Source organism: Chelmon rostratus, chromosome 19 (genome assembly GCF_017976325.1).
Source record: "Chelmon rostratus isolate fCheRos1 chromosome 19, fCheRos1.pri, whole genome shotgun sequence".
Lineage (NCBI taxonomy): Eukaryota > Metazoa > Chordata > Actinopteri > Chaetodontiformes > Chaetodontidae > Chelmon > Chelmon rostratus.
The window spans coordinates 7,166,884-7,190,695 of record NC_055676.1 but is presented as its reverse complement, the minus strand read 5'-3'; the positions used below and the strand labels follow the sequence as shown (position 1 = coordinate 7,190,695).

The 23,812-nt window shown below is 41.9% G+C and overlaps 1 protein-coding gene across 1 annotated transcript in view; it reads left to right on the top strand.

Moving 5' to 3' along the window:
* Positions 1–23,812, top strand: part of lrrtm4l1 (leucine rich repeat transmembrane neuronal 4 like 1) — a 104,530-nt gene that overhangs the window by 69,155 nt on the left and 11,563 nt on the right. Inside the window, exon 4 of the mRNA XM_041960668.1 lies at positions 5,829–7,459. Within this exon, the coding sequence (XP_041816602.1) occupies positions 5,829–7,459 (1,631 nt within the window). The remainder of the gene's footprint in view (positions 1–5,828; positions 7,460–23,812) is intronic.

The following is a 23,812-nucleotide window of genomic DNA, read 5'->3' as shown; positions in this document are numbered from 1 at the left end:
TATTAATAAATCCTAAACCAAATAAAAGTTAAAGGGGATCTGCGATTGCATACTTCAAAGTCTGCTCACAGGTCTTGTGGAACAGACGTGAAAAAAGTTGTATAAATCCTTTTGTGGCTCCAGAGGGAAATGCATGAAATCTGATAAACCGCCTCAAGTGATCGGAGAAGAATGTGTGGAATAAGAAAGCTGATCTCTCTGGTTCTGCTGCGCTGATTGCTATGCTTTCTATACTAACTGTCCATCATGAGACGGTGTTACGAGAGTGGGGCGCTAAATTGGCGCAGTGCTCTTTTAATATGGGATTAAATCTGGGTTTTATTTTATAGTTTTAACTTCAGATCCAATTTAAATCAGGTAATCAAAATTCTACACTCGTGTTTAGCTGAGGGTTAACCAGGGATAGGGGTTTTTGAAGATGTTGCAGGTGGATTATCTGCAGAAAGAAAAATAGAGACACTGTAGCCTCAATCCACTGAAGTTCTATGATACAAATAAATCTACGTTTTATAAGACTCGCAACCTGCCACATAAACCGACCTTCAGACTGGAAAAAAAGTGGAAAAAACTGACTTTGAGACTTGAAAGATAGTTTGTTAAGAACAGATTTACCTTTATGTAATTACAAAAATGTATACTTCTGCATTGGTGGAGTACAAGTTGTTCAAATCTCCAAGATATAACTTCTACGAGATATGAAATCTCGGAAGCCCTCTGGCGCTGATTGGTCATGCTCTACTAAGAAGAGAGAGCCAGGTAAACAGACGCATGCAGCTTACCACACGAGATCAAATCTGTTCTGAGGGGGAACAGATAGCGATGCCTGTCTGAGCCGCAGGTGCAGCATTTTATGTAGTTTTAAGGCTCCAGCTTCATATGTCCCCTGCCCACAGTTTTTTCCACTGATGCTGATTTAAACCAGACACCTTTTCATTTTCTAATATTTCAGCTTACTGAAAAATAACGGCAGTTGCAGCTGAGCAAAGTGCAGCAAACGTAGTGTATGTTAATGTAGGCACGTGGATGCAATCAGGCATCTCTCTGCGTGTGCTTTTAGATCTATCCCTTTCCTCATTAGCATCCCAGCAGAGACCCGGTCATTCATAAGGCTTTATTTCACGCCGCTTTGTCTTTGAAGTGTTGGTGTGTAACTGCCAAGAGTGACCTTACAAGTGAGAAAGGATAATTCCAGTTCATTTCAACCTGGTGCGCTCCACTTTGCGCAACTTTGCGCTCCACCCCCGCTGCAAAGATTCAGAGAGACGAGGACTCACCTGGAACAGCGTATCGCACAGCACTGCGAGCGAGGCTCTTACAGCTTTCCAAATCACTCTAAATGTTTCTTTAGACAAATCACCTTCCCACCCTGCCTTTTCAACTGCGGCTTTTCATTTATTTAGAAGTGTGAGGCTGACTTTCACCCGTGCTAATGCTTGATGGTATTTGTTCGGAGCACACAGGCGAGGAGCTAAGTCAAATGGAAGAGGAGACGTGAAGAGTGGAGGGGAATGAAACTGGTGGTATTCCTGCGCTCGCTGCTCTCCACAGTCAGCTGGGGGGGGTGGGGTGTTCGCTGCAGAGAGCGACACCTGTTGATGCCAGACTTGGGAAACAGATGTGTCCATGAATGAGAGGGATTCCCACTGTGTAACTGCTACAAATGCAGCGCTTGATAACAAAGTCATCCTCACCACCCCAGAGTCAACTGTAAGAAAGGGACCGGCTGGATCAAAGCATATGGCCGCTGCTCTCTAGATAAAGAGATTGCATTGCAAAAAGAAAAAGAATGTGGCATCTCGGAGTAGTGTTTCGGGCAACTTGCGGAGCAATTAGCCACAACTGGAGTCTCTCATCCAGGGGTAGTGTTAGTAGATGAAAATGGCACAGTGTGTATCTTGTCAGTTAATTATTGCAAGAAACTCGCAGGCACTTGTTAGCTGCTGCTTCTCACGAACACATGCTAAATGGAAATCGACCCACAGTCTCACACGTGTGAACAAACGGTGCACAAGTTGGCCTGGATGCAGATCCCTGTGCCGTTCGTCATAATGGCTACTTCCAGTCAGACTCAGAGAAAAGGCGTGTGAAAAGAATTCTGTGAATTTGGAGAGCTGTAGGAGGCTCCCGCAGCTTGCCCCCGTGCATGTTTAAAGGCAGAGTCCTCGTTTCCCTGAATGTCAGTTCAGCGGAGGCGGCACGTGCAAAGTTAGCAAGACCCACAGAGCCGTAATAGCCACATGGTTCTTAAATCTGAGTGATCCCTTTCCAGAAAACCGCATTTAACGACTTGATAATCATTAATCAAAAGTCTCTTCATTCCGCTCTGCAACGCGTCCTGTGTACATATGTGGGGTGGGTTTCCATTACTCCTCTGTCTCCGCAGAAATCCATGCTGAACCAGTGTGTGCTAATTAAAGATGCTGTCATGCAGAGGCGTCAGTGAGCCAGTGGCTGAATTTTGTGGCTTTCTATGACATCGTACAGCCTGGAGTTTTCTACAGTTTAAAATATGTATGAATCCCCTCCCAAGTTCTTTATTAGGGGCGCAAGCACGCAAGATCCCGAATGTAGTTTCAGTGATCCGACTTAGTGAGGTTTCCCTAGGGGTTCACAACAGACCCTTCTAAATACTCCAATGGGATTATCATTTTGGTAAAACTGATGACTGTGTACAGTGCCGTGGATGCTTGCCCACTTCATGGAGTACCTAATGGAGGTGATGGAAGTGGCGGCGCATCTATTGCTTGGAGGATTCTTATTTATAACACACATTTTGACATCGTGTGCATCCTCTGTCCTCCTCAGATGCTCACTAACACTATTCCCTTCTGCTGCTTTATGTTTTGCTTGCATTCTCTATTTTCAAGAAACTAGTCTATATGTATCTCATGGCTGTCCGTCACTGACACGTCAAATGAATAATTTCTTGACATTGTATTATTAAAATAACAGATTTAGAGGATTGTACAGCCTTGGCTGAGGTACGGTCACTTTTTAGTCACATGGTAACTGTAATTAGGGCAGATCCATTAACATTGTGCCATTGTACATGCCCGAACTCATGTTGCACAGTAGCCAGGAACTGACAACTGGGATAGCGCATAGAACTTTCACCCATGCAGTTCCAATAAATATGATCTGTAAGCCCCAAACGTAGTTATATATCAAACTGAAATTTGCTTACTGTTCCACCCCAACTCATTGCAGCATGGAAGAAATTTCAGTGGTAAGGACTGCTGGATATGGTTTACAAAGTTTTAAAACAAAATTCAGTCTCTGGTAAAATCTAATTTTCAAAAGGTAAAAGTCAATTGTTTTTGAGCTTACTCTTGTTTAGCGATTTTATGGCTCCAAACAAACGTGCCTGTTGTAGCAAAGTGGCATACCATTAGCGTGTGATTAATGCAGATCATGTGAGACAGTCCATTTTTGCTACTCGTCTTAGCATGAAATTATCACAGTGTTGTGTGACACTCCCCAAGCTGTGGTATAATGATATATATGAAATAATGTGGTTTCTTTTTACAGCCTACAACAGCAAGTTAGCACGCGGACATTAAGGATGATTTTCTGTTCATAAAGCACATATGTCCTGGAGCTTTGCTATACATTAAGACTACGTCAAGTGACTGCAATGCAGATGATTGCAAATTTATGAACTTGCATCATTGATTCATGCTATTTCCCTTCATAATTATTGATTATTGCTCTCTTTAATCACACCTGTCTGTCTCCCTCTACAGTTCTGAAAAGCAACACTGTACTGCTCCAAAAGAGTTTTACATTCTGCCAGTGATACGCTGCATTTCTGTCTTTATATTCATGTCATTCACTTGCTGTCCTTTCATAAGCCTTGTCCAAAGTCAAACAGTAACTTCATATACAAAGCAAATCACAACATTTAGTGTGTGTGTGTGCTCTTCTACTTCCACGTTTGAGAGGACGATTTTGAATGTTAGACCTTGAGAGTGAGGATATTTTCAGAAAGGAAGAACATGTTTCAGCCCATAGTTCTATGAAAAGCTGTTTGGGGGATGTTTTAAGGTTAGTATTAGGTTTAGGTTATGATTAGGATAAGGGTTTTAGGGTCGAGAATGTCATAGCTGTGGCTACGGTTCGGAATTAGGGGATGCAATGTGTCAGTAAGGGTCCTCACAACTGTAATAGTGTGTGTTGTACAAATATTCAAATCCTGCCACCTCTGTGGATGGCAAAAAACATTATCAAAACAGAAGACCCAAAGGTCTGAAATGAAAACCAACACCTAAAAATGTCTTAAAAATATCAAAATATACTGAAAAGTAATATCGTACACTGTAATAACCTATAGCAGGATTAATACTGTTGTAAGGTAAACCAGTCCCATTTTATACTAATAATTTCTCTGTCACACACACGCATACAAACACACACACACACACAATTAGGCAATTCAACAAATGATACGTCTTCCAATACTCAATTATAAATGGCATATCTGTGGAAGCATTTATAATTATTAACCACTAGACCTTGAAACTCTGTATAATATATTAAGAAAAAAAAGATCTCTAGTCCAACTACTGCTTTACACATCTCCACAACGCTGCTCATCATCCCTGCTTTCACCCACGTCCTACTCAGAAGCACTGCCACCTCAGCCTGTCCAAATAAGATGAAAAAATGAACACCCCTCCTCCCTTTATGCCTTTGTAGACCAGGTCTTCATTGTTAATTGTCAAATCTGAAGCGGTTAACAGCAGAACAGTTGCCCCAAAACCGAACACGGGGAAAGACAGGTGCCTGAGGGGAGGTAAAAGTCGTTTGAAAGCTGCATTGTCCTGAGATGTGAACATTTTAAGCCTGAGCATTACTCAGAGTGAGACTAGATGAGAGCCTTGGGTCAAGGATGTGTCCCTTGACATATAGTGCAGTCAAAATGTATTAGAACAGTGACACATCATTTAACGTGTTGGCTCTGCACTCCGGGATGAAGAATCTGAAATCAAACAAGGCTATAAGGTTAAAGGGCCAGCTGTCAGATTCAATTTCAAAATGCTTCCATCAGGTGACTGACTTGGACAGTCAAGAACATCATTGTCCAGTTGCATTGTCCTACAATTGTAGGACTACATGTAAAAAGGGGCCACGAGTCCTAGACTGCTCAACCGTTAAAGCGAGACCTTTACTTAGTCAGTCACTGCATTTACATTGATTGATATTCATAGACTCGCTCAATACAGGTTCCAAGTTCTTGGTTGATTTACAACTAAGCTGTGAGTCTGTCAGTATCGTAACCCTTAACAGATGGGTAGATGGGTCCAGATGTTCACCATCCTTGATAATTTTACACTCAGAATATTAATATGTTTGAGAAGAGTAACAGCTCAAAAAGTCCACTTTTGCAGAAACCAGCGTCATGACCGATGATTATAAGAAGACTAAAAAAAATGGCATGCAGAGTATAGATTGTGATTCTTGCTATAGTTGCTTTAAAAATGAGTACCAGCATTGAAGGAATCGGAAAACAGTTCTGACACTTCCATTTGCTTTTGCATAGGTAATTTTCAGAAAGTCAGTATTTTGCAGTCAGCTTCCTTGGTCTTCTTCTGAAGATCATTTTCTGTCAAGAAGATGAGTTTTTCATCCAATTTTTACCATTTATATGCCAGTTATAAGCTCCTCTGGTATCATTTGACGAAGCACTTTAAATTACTTCTCACAAGGTTTTTTGATTTCTCCTCAGCATATTTGCAAACACAAACATCTAAAAATGTGACTTGATGTTCAGTGAAGTCCTTAACTTCCTCTCTTCTCTCTGTGTCTCTCTATTTTATATTCTCTTATAGGTTCATTGCTGTGTGATGGACGACTGACACACCTCCTCTTTCCACTCCTCCTCCTCTTGCGGGCTCCCCTCTTGCTCAGCTTTGGTGAGCGCACCTGCCCCAATAGCTGCCGATGTGAGGGGAAAACTGTCCATTGTGATTCAGCTGGCTTCTTGGATGTCCCAGAAAATGTCTCAGTGGGCTGCCAAGGCCTCTCTCTGCGCTACAATGAACTGCACACCCTCCTACCATATCAATTTGCTCACCTCAGCCAGCTTCTCTGGATATACTTGGACCACAATCAGATTTCAGCTGTTGACAGTCGGGCATTCCAGGGGGTCCGCAGGCTTAAAGAGCTAATACTGAGCTCCAACAAGATCACATCCCTGCACAATTCAACTTTCCATGGAATTCCCAATCTTCGCAGTCTGGACTTGTCCTACAACAAGTTGGAAATCCTGCAGCCAGGTCAATTCCATGGCTTACGAAAGCTACAAAACCTACACCTACGCTCAAACGGTCTCTCCAACATCCCGATTCGAGCATTCCTGGAATGCCGTAGTTTGGAGTTTCTGGATTTGGGCTACAATCGAATCAAGGCTCTTACACGCACCACCTTTTTGGGGCTACAGAAGCTGATGGAGTTGCATCTGGAACACAACCAGTTCTCACGGATCAACTTTTTCCTGTTTCCACGCTTAGCCAACCTGAGATCGCTCTATCTGCAGTGGAACCGCATCAGGGTGGTCAATCAGGGCCTTCCGTGGACTTGGTATACACTGCAGAAACTCGATCTGTCTGGAAATGAAATCCAGACCCTGGACCCAGCTGTGTTTCACTGCTTGCCCAACCTTCAAGTCCTCAACCTGGAATCCAACAAACTGTCCAATGTGTCTCAGGAGGCAGTGTCAGCATGGATCTCACTGACCACCATCAGCCTTGCTGGGAACATGTGGGATTGTGGTACTGGCATATGCCCACTTGTGGCTTGGCTGAGGAATTTTCGGGGTAGTAAAGACACCACAATGATATGCAGCAGCCCAAAGTATCTCCAGGGAGAAAAAATTATGGAAGCCACAAGGAACCATGGTATTTGTGAGGAAACTGATTACTTTCTGACTGAAACACCCTCACCGATGTCTGAACTAATTTCTGAAGCCACTGCTGAACCGACCTATGCCCCCACTAGTGGTTCTCCACCTATGCCACCAACCAGCACCTTTGGTCCTCCCCCACCATTTAGACCTCGACCTATTCCTCATCCTACCTTTCCAGGGCATATGAGCAAAGACCCAAGAGACTCAGTCGCTCGCACTCGACCCACTCTTACACCACCCCCAGATATGGAGCACATGACTCTGCACAAAGTGGTGGTGGGGAGCGTGGCACTCTTCTTCAGCATGTCCCTACTCTTGACAATTATCTATGTGCTGTGGCGGCGTTATCCAGGTGCAACCAGGCTGCTGCAGCAGCGATCCATGGTGGGGAGGAAGCGGCGCAAAAAGAGTCCAGAGCCAGAGCAGAACCTGAGCTCCCAGCTGCAAGAGTATTACATGAGCTACAACCCTGCTGCCACACCAGAGGCATTGGAAGTGCTAGGCAATGGCACTGGTTCCTGCACTTGCACAATTTCTGGCTCCAGGGAGTGTGAGGTATGATCCATCGCATCAGCCTAAAAATAAAAACTCAAAATCAAAATACAAAGGCTCAACAGAGAGGTAAATCCTTTATCAAATATGCCCTGTAAAAAGACACTGTTGAATCACAGCTAAGCACCCTTGACTCTTCGTTCATACACGCTTGACTTCTAATATTAGATGTCTCCAATTATTCAGGTTTATTTTTTGAAACCTTAACGTGGAAAACGGAAAACAGTTAATCTGATCCAGGGGAAGCTATCTACAACATGGGCTCAGAGGACCACATTATAACAATAATGCAACACTGAATTTTCTGCTCTCTGAGGTTCATTGTGTGTGGCTTTAATTACTGTTTTGAAACACAATATTAATCTCTTATTTCTACATTTTCTTTTGCAAACGTTCTTCACGGTATTGGTGTCTACTTTAAGGGACCATGAATAATTGGACAATGTCTAACTATTTTGCAAACACCTCTCCACATCAGCATGGCATGACTCATACATGTTTTAAGCAATTTGTTTAGAGTATGTTTGTTTGTACTGTACTTAATATATGTGTGTGCGTGTGTGTGTGTGTGTGTGTGAGTGCAGGAATGGAATGGGATGTACTGGTGCATAAATATGTGTTTTTGTAGGAATTTTAATTATATATTACTAATAAACGTGCAAATTGCCGTAAATCTATTCAGTTTGTAAGACACAAAATTATCAATAGGTGCAACATTCACAGCAAGGGGGGATGAGGTGCATTCGTATTGATCGGCATTTGACAATTTTGCGATCACATGTCAGAGATAAGCTGCTTGAGAGGCCTTTAATAGCATTAAAACCTGGATGCTGTTAACTTGTTCATTGCAAGGTTGAAATCCTTTATAGGTGACTGAGGTTTGTGATCTGCATGGTCGTGTAAAGTTTGGCAGTATGAGGGTTTACACCGTGCAACAGGAGGAAAGTGTCCAAAGGTCGAGATTTCGCAGCTTCCACTGCAGGAGCTAACCCTTAAGCCATATTTGCACACTGCTATTCACAGTGTATGCACTACTACTCTGCTACACAGTGAGCGAGTGGGCGTGTTTCGCTCCTTCGCATTCTTTTCTGCTTGCCTGCTTTTGCTCTCCACTCTTTCGTTGATATTGCGGATACGTCCAAAAACACGTAGTGTTGATATCAACACAGAAACAGTCATCGTTACAGATGAGTCCTCCTCCTCCTCCTACACGCTCTACACAGGCACCACCCCTCGCCTAAACCAAACAGAGTGTTTCCAGTGAGTGAGAACCCGTCCGACACACAGAAATGTGCTACATGTGTGAAAGATCAACTCTGGACACTGTCTGGACCTGATTCTGTGGACACTGTTGGAATTTCATATGAGAAAATGGATTTATTGTCTTTGCTATGTATTCGGGGCGGGCAGCGCGATGTAGCAATACAGCTGCCTCGCAAGGTCACATATTGACGTGACAGTTGGTGGTGATAATGCACCTCTGTCACATCTGTGTTGTTCTCATTTGGAACCTCAAAGCTTCGATTTTGGGAGAAAGTTAGTTTTACTGTTTTGAGTCTTTTGTTTTTAACTGAAGTGTTGTCTCATGTGAGGCACTTGTTTTTATTTGTATGGAAGTTCCAAATAAAAGAAGAAAAGAAGTATGGTACAGTATGGTTATTTTATACCAATTATTAATAAAAATTGACATAACAATTATACTGTGATAGAACATTTTGGCCATATCGCCCACCCCGAGTGTCATATATGGATATATGCAGTGTAACTGGCCTTCAGTGTTAACCTGAGTGTCACTTCCTCAGTTGTGTGGGGAGATTTATGGTATGCACAGAGGCGAGGCACCACGGTAATCCCAAAGTGTATGATACGGCTTAAATGTGGATCCCTCAGTGATGTATTTATAAACCAGAGTAATTATCACCCTCCTGGAAAAAGAAAAAAAATAGAATTGCAGGTCTATCGTTTGATGTCAGGAAACATGCTTTTTTTAGGACAATACAGCCGTTAAACCAGCAGGTGCACACCTATGGAAAATTCACCAATGGGTCCAACTGAGTTCCAAAGGGAAAATTAAAACCTTTATTTGCTCGATATTTTTAGGAGGGAGGGTTGTAAAAAGAAGCACTGAACAAAACTATCTCACACTAATGTGTATAATGCTAGCTCAAACTGTAATTTGTCCTCTAGTTACAGTGGGTTGTGATACCTTTGACTTTATTTTCATAACAGAGACTCAATGTGCAACACTGTTATTGTTAAATATTTTTATATATATACTCTGCACTTTGGGCTCAAATTGTCATTATCTCATTATTGTGAAGGTACAGTAACTTATGCAAATGACAAGAAGAAAATATTTGCAATTTATGAAAATATTTGAAATAACATATAAGGATACCCTGTGATATTCTGTACTTACCCTGTGCTGGATAGTGTAGCAATAGAAATTATGGAGGTAAAACACACTAATGTTCGCTAGGAAGTGGTTGAGTTTTAGCTTTTGTCTAATGGTCGCTAATATGGGTTATCAAGTATGTTTTTTTTACCTAGAAATACAGCTTGTTGTCCCTCTGCATATGTTGCTTGATATGTGGGCTTGACAAGAGCTCACTAACCCTACTTTTAAAGTCTTTGACTCTGGCATTGTGGCTTTGACAGGAGGCAGAGGTTTTGACAGCATCGTTGTCACGATAGAGAAAAATGATGGATATGTTCGTGTTGGGCCTCTCTGAATTCACAGTTATTCAGCTCCACTGCACTATCAGAATGGAACTTGGATAAAAATTCTCAAGAGTGCAGAAAATTGTAATTCTTCACATTCCAAATTAGTCTGTAGCATCCAAGTTAGCAGCTTTGTAGAATGTTTAGAACAACGCAATGTGTTTTTGATGTATTTTTAAAGAAAAATAAACACATTAGACATGTTCCAAACCTGGCATTTATGCATAATCATTTGCAAGATGCTGTCATGATCTATGCCAAATCTAATGTAGTATGTCATAAACAAATTCACATTATGACATGCCGATTTATTTTGGGACCTAAAAAGAGGCGCAGAAAATGTTGAAGGACCCGGGCTCAGACAGTGGCATGTTCAATCCGGTGCCTGATGTGTTAGTCATTCGTCTGGCACCAACATGAAGCTTCACTGCAGTTTCCTGCAAAACAAAAGCAGCGTTCTGTTTTTCTCACCGCTGCAAGTATTTCTGGAGCAGTCAGAGTCAGTGTATTGTGTCTCTCAACATAACTGTAATCCAAATCTCATCATCTTAAAAATAATCTCTGCTTTTCAACATCATCACTGACGGCTGTCAATGGTTTACAGTAGTTTGTTGGGGGGGTTACACTGCTTATTTCAGGCGTTAAATAATTGAGAAGCTGATGTAAGCCTCGTTTAGCTTGATGAAAATGCCATCCTGCTGGCCAGCACAGCTGGCTGTGCCTTTCATTACGGCCCTGTGCAGCGCCAGCAGTCCCTGCGGATGGCAATGTGGAAAAACAAAAGCCAACACAACACATATACGCTGCCGTGGCTGGGATTCAGTGAGGTATTGTCAAGACTGGCACAGAATGGTGTCACAGCCCAACAGAATACAGTTGCCTTTGACTGCCTCTTTCTCTTTTGGTCCTTAAGGTGTTGGGGCTGGAAACTTCAAACATAAAAGCCCCCGCACACTCAGACAGGTGTTATCATTTACTCTGGCTGATTAGACTTCTGCCAGGCTGAAGCTGGATGCAGGTGTGCTGAGAGTTTGCTGAGATCACCAAAATCCATTCACTGAAGCTGCATTCACATAAATTGTAAAGACTGTAAATGTGAGCTGTTGAATGGGAAACACAGTTCAGGTTGTCTTGAGTAGGAGTTACTGGGATTTTCAATATCTCCTACTTGGAGAAAAGAACAACGAAAGTGTGAGCAAAGTGGTCTCAAAATGACTGCACAGCCAACTGGCAACTCCAGTACTACCACCAATACAGTGCGCTATTTGAAAGAGAGCCTATGTTTTTTATGTGGTTGGGCTGAACAATTAATTATTTTAATATCAAAATTGCGATTTTTTGAAAAGTGCAGTATTCAAATCCCCAGAGCTGTAATTGTAATTGAAACTTACATAGTTAACAGGGCCTCAAGAAATGAGAGTGAGGGAAAGTTGATCCAAATAAGAATTGAGATTCCTGTCTTTTACGATTCCGTATCAGTTCAAAGAAGCAGCGTCGTTAATCTTCAAAGAAGGCCAGCGTTTGGGATTTAACGACTTGATAAGTAGCTTTGTAAGATGAAAGTACATCATCGCCGTTCAACGTTACCGAGTGGATCGCTGAACTCCGGCACGAACAAACAAGCTGGCAAACCAACACCCTCCGCACCGCTTGACAAAACTTCAGCCAACTCTGATTTGGCAAAGAAATATCACTCAGTTCACAGTCTGGTACAATTAGAGAGACCTGCATCTGTACAAAGTTGTGGATAATGATGGATTTCCCTGGTACGCGCTGGCCTTGCAGCATCGAGAGTGTTCTCCACTGCAGGGGATGCAAAAACATATGCAGACACTTTTTTCCCTTGCTCCAGAACACATAGATCAACTGTTTCAGACATTTAGTAATCCAGTTAATTAACTTTAAACTCTCATTTAATAATTCATTCTGCAGAAGGACGACTAACGTGCTTTCAGATGCAGTTAGCTTTAAACACAAAACTGTCCACTCCCACACACTTTTCTCTGCCGTTCGAGTTTAGGTCGGACAGGGAGAGCAGTGAGCTGCGCCGCCAGTTTCACATTGCGTTTCTCTGCACTCAAAACATGACTGAATGGTTTGGCACAGAGTGCACTGGAGTAGGACCTTGAAAATCATGCAATCTTTTTCGTTGTTTAATGTTTATCACCAGCTCCGGGTCGGTCGCCTCCGGGGTTCAAAGCTGTGAAGCAGCTCGTCCTGTCAGTCTGTGAAGCTAACGTCAGAACTCGCTCAGGCAGCTGCACTGCAAAGCTGTCAGCTGTATCACAAGGTAGTCTGTTTGATATTGTAGCATTGTCAGAGGCAACTCAAAGGCAGTTTGACATACTGTGTAATGCCACTTGTAAAAACCATGATGACATTGCGCCATTTCAAGTATACCCATAATGTAATATCTTGACAAATCCTCAGAGGACTTTAACAGCAAGAAACTGCATCATTTTATCTGATTCTATACATGTATTAACATGTGGCCTGGAGTTTATAAGGACAATAATAGATAATGAAATCAAAATTGAAATATTGGTCAGGAAAATGTTAATTCCACCTTTTCTTCAAACCCTCCAGCCCCACTTGCCAGTTTAATAAAATATGTAAAACGATTTTTTAAAAAAGCTAACTCAGGCTACACTTTCATTGATCTGCTGTGACCATGGTGTTATTGTATCAATTGGGATATACTCATCAGCCTGTTTTCCCCAGTCTGCTGTCATGATCTGAATGCCTGTGTAAGTTGTTCAAACGTGTCTCGAGTCAAAAAAAAAAAAAAAACGTCAGCCAAACACAGCCTGTGCATGCCCACACAGTCATTAGAAGAGGTCTAATCAGACAAAACGTGAAAACATAGCCGTGGTGGAGCCAGGTTTAGGAGCTTCAATACAAGAGTAGTGGCACAGTATACAGTGGTTGCAGTATGAACTTATCTTTCATGTCACAGTTTTGAGGTTCGAGGGATGGTGTTCCAGTAAGTCTTTTCCCTTTCACAAAGTTGTTAGTCCATACAAGCAATGCTGCTCACACACTGTCGAGTCTTCTTTCAGGAGCTGATAAGCAGGAGCACAGAGGGTGTGCTTCATGAACTAATAAACTAGGTTAGTAGAAAAAGTAAAAAAAAAAAAAAAAAAAGTGTTTTCAGACAAATCTTTAGAAAGATGCTGTGAAAAACATTACACCACGGAAGAGTCTGGTAGCATTGCTTTCAGAATAATGTGTGTCATGTTCAAAGCTTAAATAGCACATTTTCCTCTCGCAAATGGAGCTTATTGTATGAGGTTTTGATTTAAGACTGCATCTTAACTTTCAGATGATGGAACGGTGTTACATATATAAAAATTTTGGACAATATGAAAATATATACTAGTATTTCTGAATATTAGGAGACCGACATTAACAGTTGTTAATAAAGTTAATGATAATACAGTTACATTCAGTTAAGTTACAAATGCCCCCTTATAGTTTAATGATTTGTGTGTGTGGCCCCGTAATGAAGATCCCCGAGATATGAATGAAAATGTCCGTCAGACTGCGGCGGTTGGGATTAGACCTCAGATGAACTGAAAGAAAGACAATTGGAAGTACATTTGCTTAATGTTGTTTTCAGGATGCGTGCCAATAGCGGAGCTTAAATTGGTATCACTTCCTGAGTGGTCAAAAGCGTGATAAGTGGAAAGCAGTTGCAGCAGTCAGTACTTAACATTCTGCTTTTGCAGTTTGCTCACTTGCTCTTCCATGCAGCCGTTAACTAATGACGATGCATTCATTGGGTTTGCACGGCGACATCATGGTCGCGATTCCATTCCGTGCGCCTAAGGGGTTGGTTAGGGCTAACGCCTAACCCTGAGGAGTGGGATAACCGTAGCAAAGTGAAAGAACAACACAGTCCTCCAAATTCAACAGCAAAGTACATCACTTTTACTCACCTCCAGAACAACACATATAAGCTATCGGCTTGGTTCGGGTTAGAATCACCTCCTCATTAAGATTAGGGCCTTTATCGTCATGGTGACATGGCCAGGAAACGAACAGCTGTCTCTTGTGGCGAAGTCCCAAGTTAAGATCCCCCACCCATTCACCCCAACCTCCTCCCTAAATGGACTCTCTAATAGCTTCACTCAACTTCCATTTTGACCGATAATTGCTCCACCAGAGAGCTTTGTCATTTGAATGCAAGCATACGGCATTTGCAGATTTTGCCGAAACGACGTGGGAGGACAGGTCTTAATGCCACATGTCTAAAGGGAGGCAACATGTCTTTGCAGTGTGCATCGATCAGCAGTACAGGTATCTGTAGCACTGCACACATGTCTAACTTTTACACTTTCATGCGGCACAAGCGATCACAAAATCAGCCTGAGGAATCAGCACGAGGTGACTGATGTTGTGATTGTCTCTTGCGAGAGGCTGAAAAAAAAAAACAGATTTGCCCGTTCGTCGTGTCTCTCTGGTCCTTTCCTCAAGCACTTCCTGTCCTTTGGAGATACTGCGCCCGTACCCCTGCTCCCCCCAGACAGCTTTGAAGAGAGACGGATGTCACACAGCCAGCCGCGGCGCTCACTTTGCATGTCCCCTGGCTGATTTTCCCCTCCAGTTCCGTTCCACTTGACAGGCCTTCCTCCAAAAAACATTTAAAAGAACACTTTCATTTTCCGCTCCCTCTCCCCTTTACCTCATCAGTTTTAGGGAACCATTAAGAGCTTAAGTGCAAGCAGGCGTGCACCGCGGAGAGATAGCTCAATTAATATACAGTAGGTCTCATATTCCAGATTCCAGTTAAGTCATTTGCTCCCTCCCCCCCAATTTCTCCCTTCCAGACACTAAAACAGCAGCTTTTAATGTGTGCATCGTGAAATCCACCCTGGCCTTAAATTATTAAATTCATCATTTCTGTGATCAAACAAGATAGAGTTTTAAAGGATTGAATTATTAAGAGGCTTTTATAGTTTATAGAAAGCTTTCTGTTTCTGTTCAGGGCAGTTAATAAAATGTCGGTCTGTTACACTCGAGTGGCAGAAAGATCACGCTGCTCCTGTCAGCCAATAAATGAACTGCTATTAATGACAACAGGGGGCTAACGGGGGGCAAGATATATGTTTTTCACTGCCTGGCTCGAGTGTGTTTCTGGTTGAAAAAGCAGAGGGAAGCTGAAAACATCTTCATTTGGCGTCATTTCGAAAGGCGGACGATGGGAACAGCTGCTCGGACGACAATGCCAGCAAACCCCTCGGTGAGAAGTATCTCCACTTATTCAGCGCAACAACCCCTTAACCATCTCAGAGGGGCAATTTCATGCCCTCTTCCCTCGATCGCTGGGTCATCCTCAGAAGAACTCCTCCCTGCAGAGGCTGGATGATGATGCATGTGCTGAAACGTTGTTAAAATGTGGCTCCTTACCCCAGGCGCTCCTCCCTACCGCAGATGCGGAAATACAGTCATACATACTCAACACAAACTCCAATGAGTGGTGTATTATTAGCAGCATCTGGAGCTTGGCTCGGCCCTGCAGCTAAGACAAATAGGGATCTTCTGTTTTACTGGATATCACAACAAAAACACAGAAAGAGAGGATTCTATAGCAGATTTTTGATAGTGTGTGTATGCATGTGTGTTTGTGTCTTAGCCTGAAAAGGGGAAAGCAGCTCAGTGGCACCTTACATAAAAGATCCACCCCCTCTATTGCCCTAAATTGAATTTTTATAATCGCCTACCTGCCCCCCTTTTCCTCTTGCCACGGGCTCTGGCAGCTGCTGTATACTTCAGCCTCAGATAACAGTAGCATCAACCCACCCACCTTCACTTGTTCTGTCAAAAGCACACAAACATCTCATTCTGCCGTAGCCTTTATAACTGCAAAGCCAGCACGGATGCGACCAAGAGCTAAAATGTGCGCACGCTGAATGGGAATACGTGTAAATAGTAGTATCATGACATTACAAGAAATTACAGTGAGTGAACAACACACCTGCCCACACACACTCAGAGAGCCTTTTTACGGACTGCGTTCCTGCAACTTCACACACAGGAAGTTGATTAACAGAGATACAATCAACAAATATTATGATAATCAATGAATTTTTTTATTTACTATAAATCTTTTGCGTTTACTGTCCAATTGGTCTATCTGGCTGTGTGACAAGACAGTCCGTGAGAAAACGTCATCTTGGGCTGTGGGAAATTGGGATCGACTTTTCATACTCCAATTAATTAAAGGACAAAATCAATCAGTTGCAGATGTACTCCTGTCCATGCTGGCCATGAAGCAATTCATTTCTGTGTCAACTGCACTGCGTGTTTGGGACAATGCAAACGTGAGGCTTTAGCAGCCGGAGCTGTTTTGTTATAATAAGCCAAGTACTATTTGTGTTCCTTATAGTCTCATAGTGGACAGACACCTACTGTTAGTTGCATTGCCGGGACAGGGAGCAATCAGCCAGAGTCAGACAGCCGAATCAAGTGGGACTGCCAAAGCCTTGTGTCAGCAAGTTTTGGGAAAAAAGGACGCAATTTGATTGGAGCAAGTATAATGCAAGGCAATAGAAACAGAAACTCGCTTTACATTTGCAGTGAAGTAATGCGACAAAACGCCAGTGAACGTGGCTGCTTCCACTCGTCAGACAGGTGTTTCATCCACATGTGACATGTGAAAATCCACATTTATAACTTCTCAGTTTTTAGAGCATAAGGGGATGCTCCAGAAGTGATGGTTTGACATGGGCCTGGTCTAGCACACTGTCTGTACTGCAGACTGCATAATGGTTTTCATAGTAGTATACAGTATTTGTTAATCTATTTATGTTGGATGCTACTATGGAGTGAGCGGTTCCAGAAACAGCCAAAGTCTGTAAGGCTATGCTAGCGGCTCTGCAAGGTTGTTTTAGGGACAGCAGTGCTTTGAGCTAAATGCTAACACTGGCATGGCACCATGCCAATCATAGGTGTCTGAATTGCCATGGTGATGCTCAGTCTCTCACCTTGGCGGTGCGTGACTCCACCAAACCCCCAGCTAATTAGAAAATGGGCAGAGGTGGAGCATGGCTGGAGCTGAGGCACAGTGAAGCCTGGTCGCTGAAACCAAGCAGCTAGCTGTCACTCAAAGTGGCCATGCCCATAGTTACACCAAACCTTAAGCCTTAATATAATTGAAATGAGTGAGTTTTATAAAACTTTGTCAGTTTACCCTACTATGATGGATTGAGACAAAGCTGCCCCGCCTGACATGCTGCACTTCGTGAGTCTTGAAACTATGTGGAGATTGATTTTGCTTTCATAAATTTGACAATAAGAGCCTTTAATGGTTATTCTATTTTTTTTTTTCTGGTGTAAAGGATGTTTTCATTTAATAACAGTTAAATGCAGAAAAAAAAAACCCACAAGGTGAATGACTAACATCTTATTAATTTAGATTTTGAGGTGAATCCTTCTGCTTCTTTTGTTTTTTCTTTAGCACTGTAATTGTATGAGATTCTTTACCTGCTTTGTGCCATAATATGAATTCCATTTAGTGCTTCAGTGTACATTGCCAGCATTATCAGAATTGTAGCTATTTTCTACAGTTGATGGCCTTGTCTCTCCTTGATCTTTTGGCTGTCAGTGGCTTACTGTTGCTGGAAATGTATTTGCAGTATGTTTTTTTCTTCTTTCCTCTTGTCACATTAATTTTAATTCCACAAGGCTCTTGCTCTTTCTCTACAAATGTTTGAATTATTAAAGTGTGGTTTTCAGAAGGGAGCAGAGACATTTGTGGAGATCACATATTTTTGAATGGTGCCCGATAGGCATAATGTTCATTTGTTGGAATCAGGCAGCAGCCGCAGCCACCCACGGAGGCCACTCCTTTTTGTAGAACAGAGCATCGCTGCCTAAAGTTGCTTTTCTACTTCGAGTGACCCATTAGTTTAAAAAGTTTGCATGTTATATCATTGTAACCGAGTGGAACAAAAGAAAGAGAGAAAGTTTTGTTTTCTAAAGTTCCAACCATCAGCTAGATCCACGTCTCTTGCTTTTAATGTACATGAAATGTTATTTGGTTTTGCTTTTGTATTTATACGTAAGAGTTACTTACAGAATTAACTGCAGCAATTAACAGGTCAAGTGAAACTGCAGTTCAGTCTGATTTTAAGCTTAATATCTAATTGTTTATATACTGCTTATGAATATTTGATTCCATTAAATCTAATTTCATTGTTGTTGTACACGGTTAAGCATCGGTAAAATGAAAAAGACAATCAGACTCTGGCAAAAGTGCACAGAGAGATATATGAAGATGAGTAGTGAGAGGAAGAAGGGATGCAACTGTGACGGACACAATTAACAAAATCATGCACAAAATGTAAAGCAGCTATGTAATGTCAATATGGACCTATGATATGTGAACTGTGAACAGAACCTGAGGACAGTATATGCAGTACAATGGTCTGGTTATGTTACATGTACACTGTAGTGGTGAAGTTGATGAAATTTAAGGTGACTTTTACCAATCTTTGCAATATTCAGTGTCTCTGTGATGGGGAACCTGTGGTTTGGACTTGATGTTAGCAGATGTGCAGTATTCCAGTTTATTAGCCTTTTTGCGTGAGCTCTTGGTTAAAAACCCTTTTTCTCCTTTCACACAATCCGACAAATTCATTTTCCCCTCTCCTTTAATCACTTCTTGTAAAAACTAATGATGTGAGGAACCCTTTAAGAGGTTGCCCGTTATGAACTTTACCGCCCATTACTCCACCCAAGTCATGCAGATGCTACCATAACACCACACAGGCACAATTAGCACAATCAGAGACACTGACATGATTCAGTGGCACATACATGCAGTGTAGATCAGCGTGAGAGAGCAGGTCTGAGGTTGTAAATGTGGATCTGCTGTGGGAATAATGCAGTGCTCTTATTTAATGTTATGACAGACTGTTTCTCAATTTACACATGTAAGTTGTTGTAGTTCATTTGGAAGTTGGTGGTTTTTCTGTGACCATTGTCATTGTATTTTTTTTGTTAACAGCGCTGCTCATCAGGCACAATACCTTCCTGTTTTAGGCTTTTTCTGAGGCGAACAATAAACTGATGGTTGACATCCTGATACAGTTGTTTATAACGAGGCGCTGGAGAAGTTCAAGGTATCACATTCATGATCATGATATCATTTGCATCCCATTTTCTGTTAAATGTCACATTATGCCTGCTATTTATTTATAGTTGAGATGACACCGTCACTAGCAGTTGCAGTAGAGTGCTAATTGCACAATTGCACCCTCTGGCAAGTGTCAACAGCCACTCCAGTGGGAAGGGGAGGGAAATTAAAAAGATGTCTCCTGAAGCTATTTGGCAGTTCTTCGGGATCAAGTCCTATTATATCAGAAAGTCACAGCTGATTTGGAACATGTGAACAGGATTCGCATGAGTTTTTTTTTTTTTTTTTTCAACAGGATAAGGACAGGGGGACAAAAAACACATGCTGTGTGGTTTCCACTGGTGTCCAAAGACATGAAACACATAAAAATAAGTTGTGTTACTGGCATGGCTTCTGCATGGCAGAATTTAAGCAAATCAATTAAATAATCTTAACAAAAAAATGAAATAAAATTATTATTAATTAAACATGCTTGTCCTTTTGGCCAGGGAACTAGATGCTAGAAGCCCAGTAGCCTAAATTAAAAACTTTGGCTGGATTAGTAAGAGCGATCAGCCAGAGTCCTGTTGATGCTTTTAAATGTCCATAGCATGTCTCCACTAACCCTTAAAGACATCTAATTTTCTATAATGTGAGTTTTATGATGTCATGTTCCAAAGCTGTTATGCAAGCTGGGAAACTAATGAGTGATCATGAACATTTGGCCCTCTTAATACAAAGCATTAAAACTGACACGTCTCATTTTGCAATCCCGAGATAAAAAATATATATCATCAGATAGGGAGGCGGTTTCATGGCATAATTGATACAATCTGACTCCTCGTCAGACCGATAGAAATCTTTGACAAGCAGCCTTTTGATAGAAGGTCAGAGCTGTTTCTGCATCAAGGGTGGGAAAGTGTATGAGCACTTTCCCCCCTCTATCAACAAAGAACCAAGAACACAAATGAATGTAGCACCATTCACTCTGGGCCTGCACCATTGTCTCCAAATATGAATGCCATGTTCACACTACGTGAGCATTTTCATATATATATTTTTTTTTTTTCCAGAGTGGAAGAACTGTATGAATGACATGAGTAGATGAGGGTTGTTTGGAACTGAAATTGTGTGTGAACAGGCAAATTCTTTGTGAATTGTCTCATACTGGGAATAAAATACAAATGAGATTTAATACATTGGCCCATATATATGTGTCTCCGTTGACCAGATCACAAATATTTTTATCTACTCTAGTTCAGAGGTGATGGTAATCCGCCTAAAGCTGTTTGAGACCAAAACTGCCCAAAGAAGAATAACATCTGCACTTTAGCAATTTAGCTACAACAACAGGTCGACACCAGATTTTCTCTTCATCTCCAAGAATCCTTTGAGGCAAACTGACACATTTTACTTTGTGCTCTGCTATCAGCATCGCTGCTGCAAGAACACACTCCTCCACAAATTCTCCTTACGAATGAGATTTCAGTGTCTCAGCTATTAACCCACTCGCCACAAAACGTGCCTGCCTAACACTAGCTGCGTTTCCATTGCCCCTAGAAATGCGCGAATCCTAAATATCGCAATAAAAAAATGGTAATGGAAACACCTAACTTTTGAAAATCCTCTCAAATATCGCAAAAACATTTTTACGCTCTCATGAGGTGGTTTTTCAGACGTGTCTGTCATGACTCGTGCCATGCACGGCGGCTTTGTTTAGTTTTTCTCTTGATTCTTGCCAATGCCTCAGTTAGTTAGTGCTGTCTCAATCACGCCATGTTTTATGTAAGAGTTTTTGTATTGTCTTAGTCTCTACCCTTGCCCTGTCTTGTTTGTAGATTTGTTAAGTTTCCCCTTGTGTCTTGTGTTTTGCCTGGCTTTGGTTACTTCCTGTTTTATTTTGAAGGTTCATGTTATGTGTCTTTGTAATGCTTTACTTCCTGTGTTTTCCCTCCCGTGTGATTGTCTGATTGTTTTCACCTGTGCGTCATTAGTGTTTGCCCCTAGTGTATTTAAGTCTGTGTCTTCCCTTTGTCCTGGTCGGGTCGTTGTCTGAGAAACCTTAGTCTAAGTCATAGTCTGTGTTCTTGTTATAATTCTTGCCATAGTCCCATAGTGAGTGTTTGTTGTGTGGTTTCTTTGTCATGTCCGAGTCTGGTCTCACGTAAGTGTTTCTGTGCTGTGTTGTCTTTGTTCACGTCCGTGTCGTGTTTCATGTGTATGTCTCCTTGGTTTGCTCTTGTCCTTCGTTTCAGTCCATGTAAGTGAGTTTACTTTGTTCATGTCCAGGTCTTGATTTATGTAGTGTTCCCCGCCCTTAGTATTGTCCTGTCGTGCGTGTTATTTGCATAACTTAGTTTCTGTTTTCTTTTCATAGTTTTGTAGCTTGCCGATTTGTTTTCCTCGATAGAGAGAGATTTTGTGTTTGAGTACTTTTGTTATTAGATTCTTGTTTTATTCTGTTTTTAGGAGTGAACTTTGAATTGATAGTTTTCCTTATCTAGTTCTGTCTGTTGCATTTCATAGCTTTTGTATTTTCCTCCTTCGGGAGCGTTTTTTGTTATTTCATTTATAGTTTATTCCTAGTCATGTCTATAGTCTTCCCACAGTTTATGTAATTGAGTTTCTTGTCTTGTCGTAGTTCCGCCAGGTTTTGTGTTAGTGCTTTTTCAGTTGCTCAGTGTTTCCCTGTGTAGCCTTTGTTGTGTGTTTAGCCCTTAGAGTTTGTGTTAGTTCCCATAGTTGTGTCTTTAGTTGTGATTAATAAATTTGTTAATTTAAATCTAGTGCATCCCTTGGTTTGTCTGTGTTCATGTCCTTCCGTGTCGTGAGTGGTTTTCCTTGTCTTTGTTCATGTCCTTACCACGATTCATGTTATCTAGTCTCGTCTATACCATAGTCTACGTCCCCTTTGTTTGTCTGCATTTGGGTTCAACCCTTAGTTCCCCTCGTTTCCCCTTAAGTCCCCACCTTCCTGACAGTGTCCATATTTAGGTGTATCGCAGAAGTGTAATGGAAACACTTTTTTCGCATTTACACGTCACCGAGGTCAGCGGACTCCCCGTTTCGGGCCGGCCACATGCAGTCAGATATAACGTCTTGTTAATTTTGTAGTGTATTTTGTATGTTTTCTGGATCTCAATAAGTAGCAGACAAAAACACTACAGCTGTTCCAACTGTCATGCTGGCTGATCTGCAAAATCTAATCATTCCGTTTTCATTAATCATGAGGTGAACTTTAAAGACATGCGTGCGCACAGATGTACAGCACGGTGTTTGCGATCGTGATGAGTGTGTGCACCTCAGCTATGTGGGAGACACGCGTGCACGCCATTAACTTTAACATTTACACATAATTGCTGATAGAAAGTGTGTTCAAAGTGCGAGCTGACGCTGTCAGAGCGAGCCTCCCGTCATAACAAAGTGATAAATGATAGGCCATTAAAATCAGTGATCACTCTAAGTCAGGCATGTCCAAACTATTCCATAAAGGGCCGTGTGGCTGCAGGTTTTCGTTCCAACCAAGGAGGAGCACACCAGGCCAACCAATCAACATCAAGGGATCTCTTAGTTATCAGCTGAAAAGTGAGATCAGCTGATTAAATGAGTCCAGTCTGGTGCGCTCCTCCTTGGTTGGAACGAAAACCTGCAGCCACACGGCCCTTTATGGAATAGTTTGGACATGGCTGCTCTAAGTCAACAGATCATTTCTTTATTTCATCTTCAGCATTTGTGCATTAGAGTATGTGCAATCCTACAAGGCCAGGAGCATGCATGTGCTTTTTCATTATAAGGCTTTGTGTTAAGTTTTACCGACGCACAGCACGCACACACATCTCGCGGGACGTCCGAGAACTTACGAGGATTTCATCTGGTTCGCAAAACGCTGTTCAATGGAAACGCCTGCAAGTCGCATTCGAACTTTGCCGAAATTTCAGAAATAACCCATTTATTTTGCGAACAACTGTGATGGAAACGCAGCTACTGTCTGTGTCAGAATGCAGTCTTGTGAAAGCTGTGTGTTGGGCACCCAGACTCCAGCGAATAGCGGCAAATTGATCTGAGAGCATGTGCCCTTGCAGTTTTTATTCCACAATATTATTTATTTATTTATTTTTGTATTTCTTTTGTCTTTGTGACTAACTTGGCATGGAGGATTACAACTGAGATTGATCTGATAAACAGGGCTCACACCAGCTTAGTGCAGTTCCTTTAACGCCAATTAAAAGCTCCAGTCTCTGTAAAAGAATGTGATGGTCGTTGGTGTTGCATTCAGCACTAAGATCTGACAAGATGAGCACACAGACAAGTCCCTTGTCTGATGCAATTAGAAGGTCATTTGTAACTTTCAGCACGGCTGTCTCCATGATGCACTCTAAATCCTGACTGAAACACAAACACGCTGATGAATCTTATTTAACTGCCTCTACACTGATGAATGTTCAATCACCCCCACAGATCATTCATAGGTTACACTGATCAGGGATCAGAAAAACATCTTCTGTATGACTGTACAG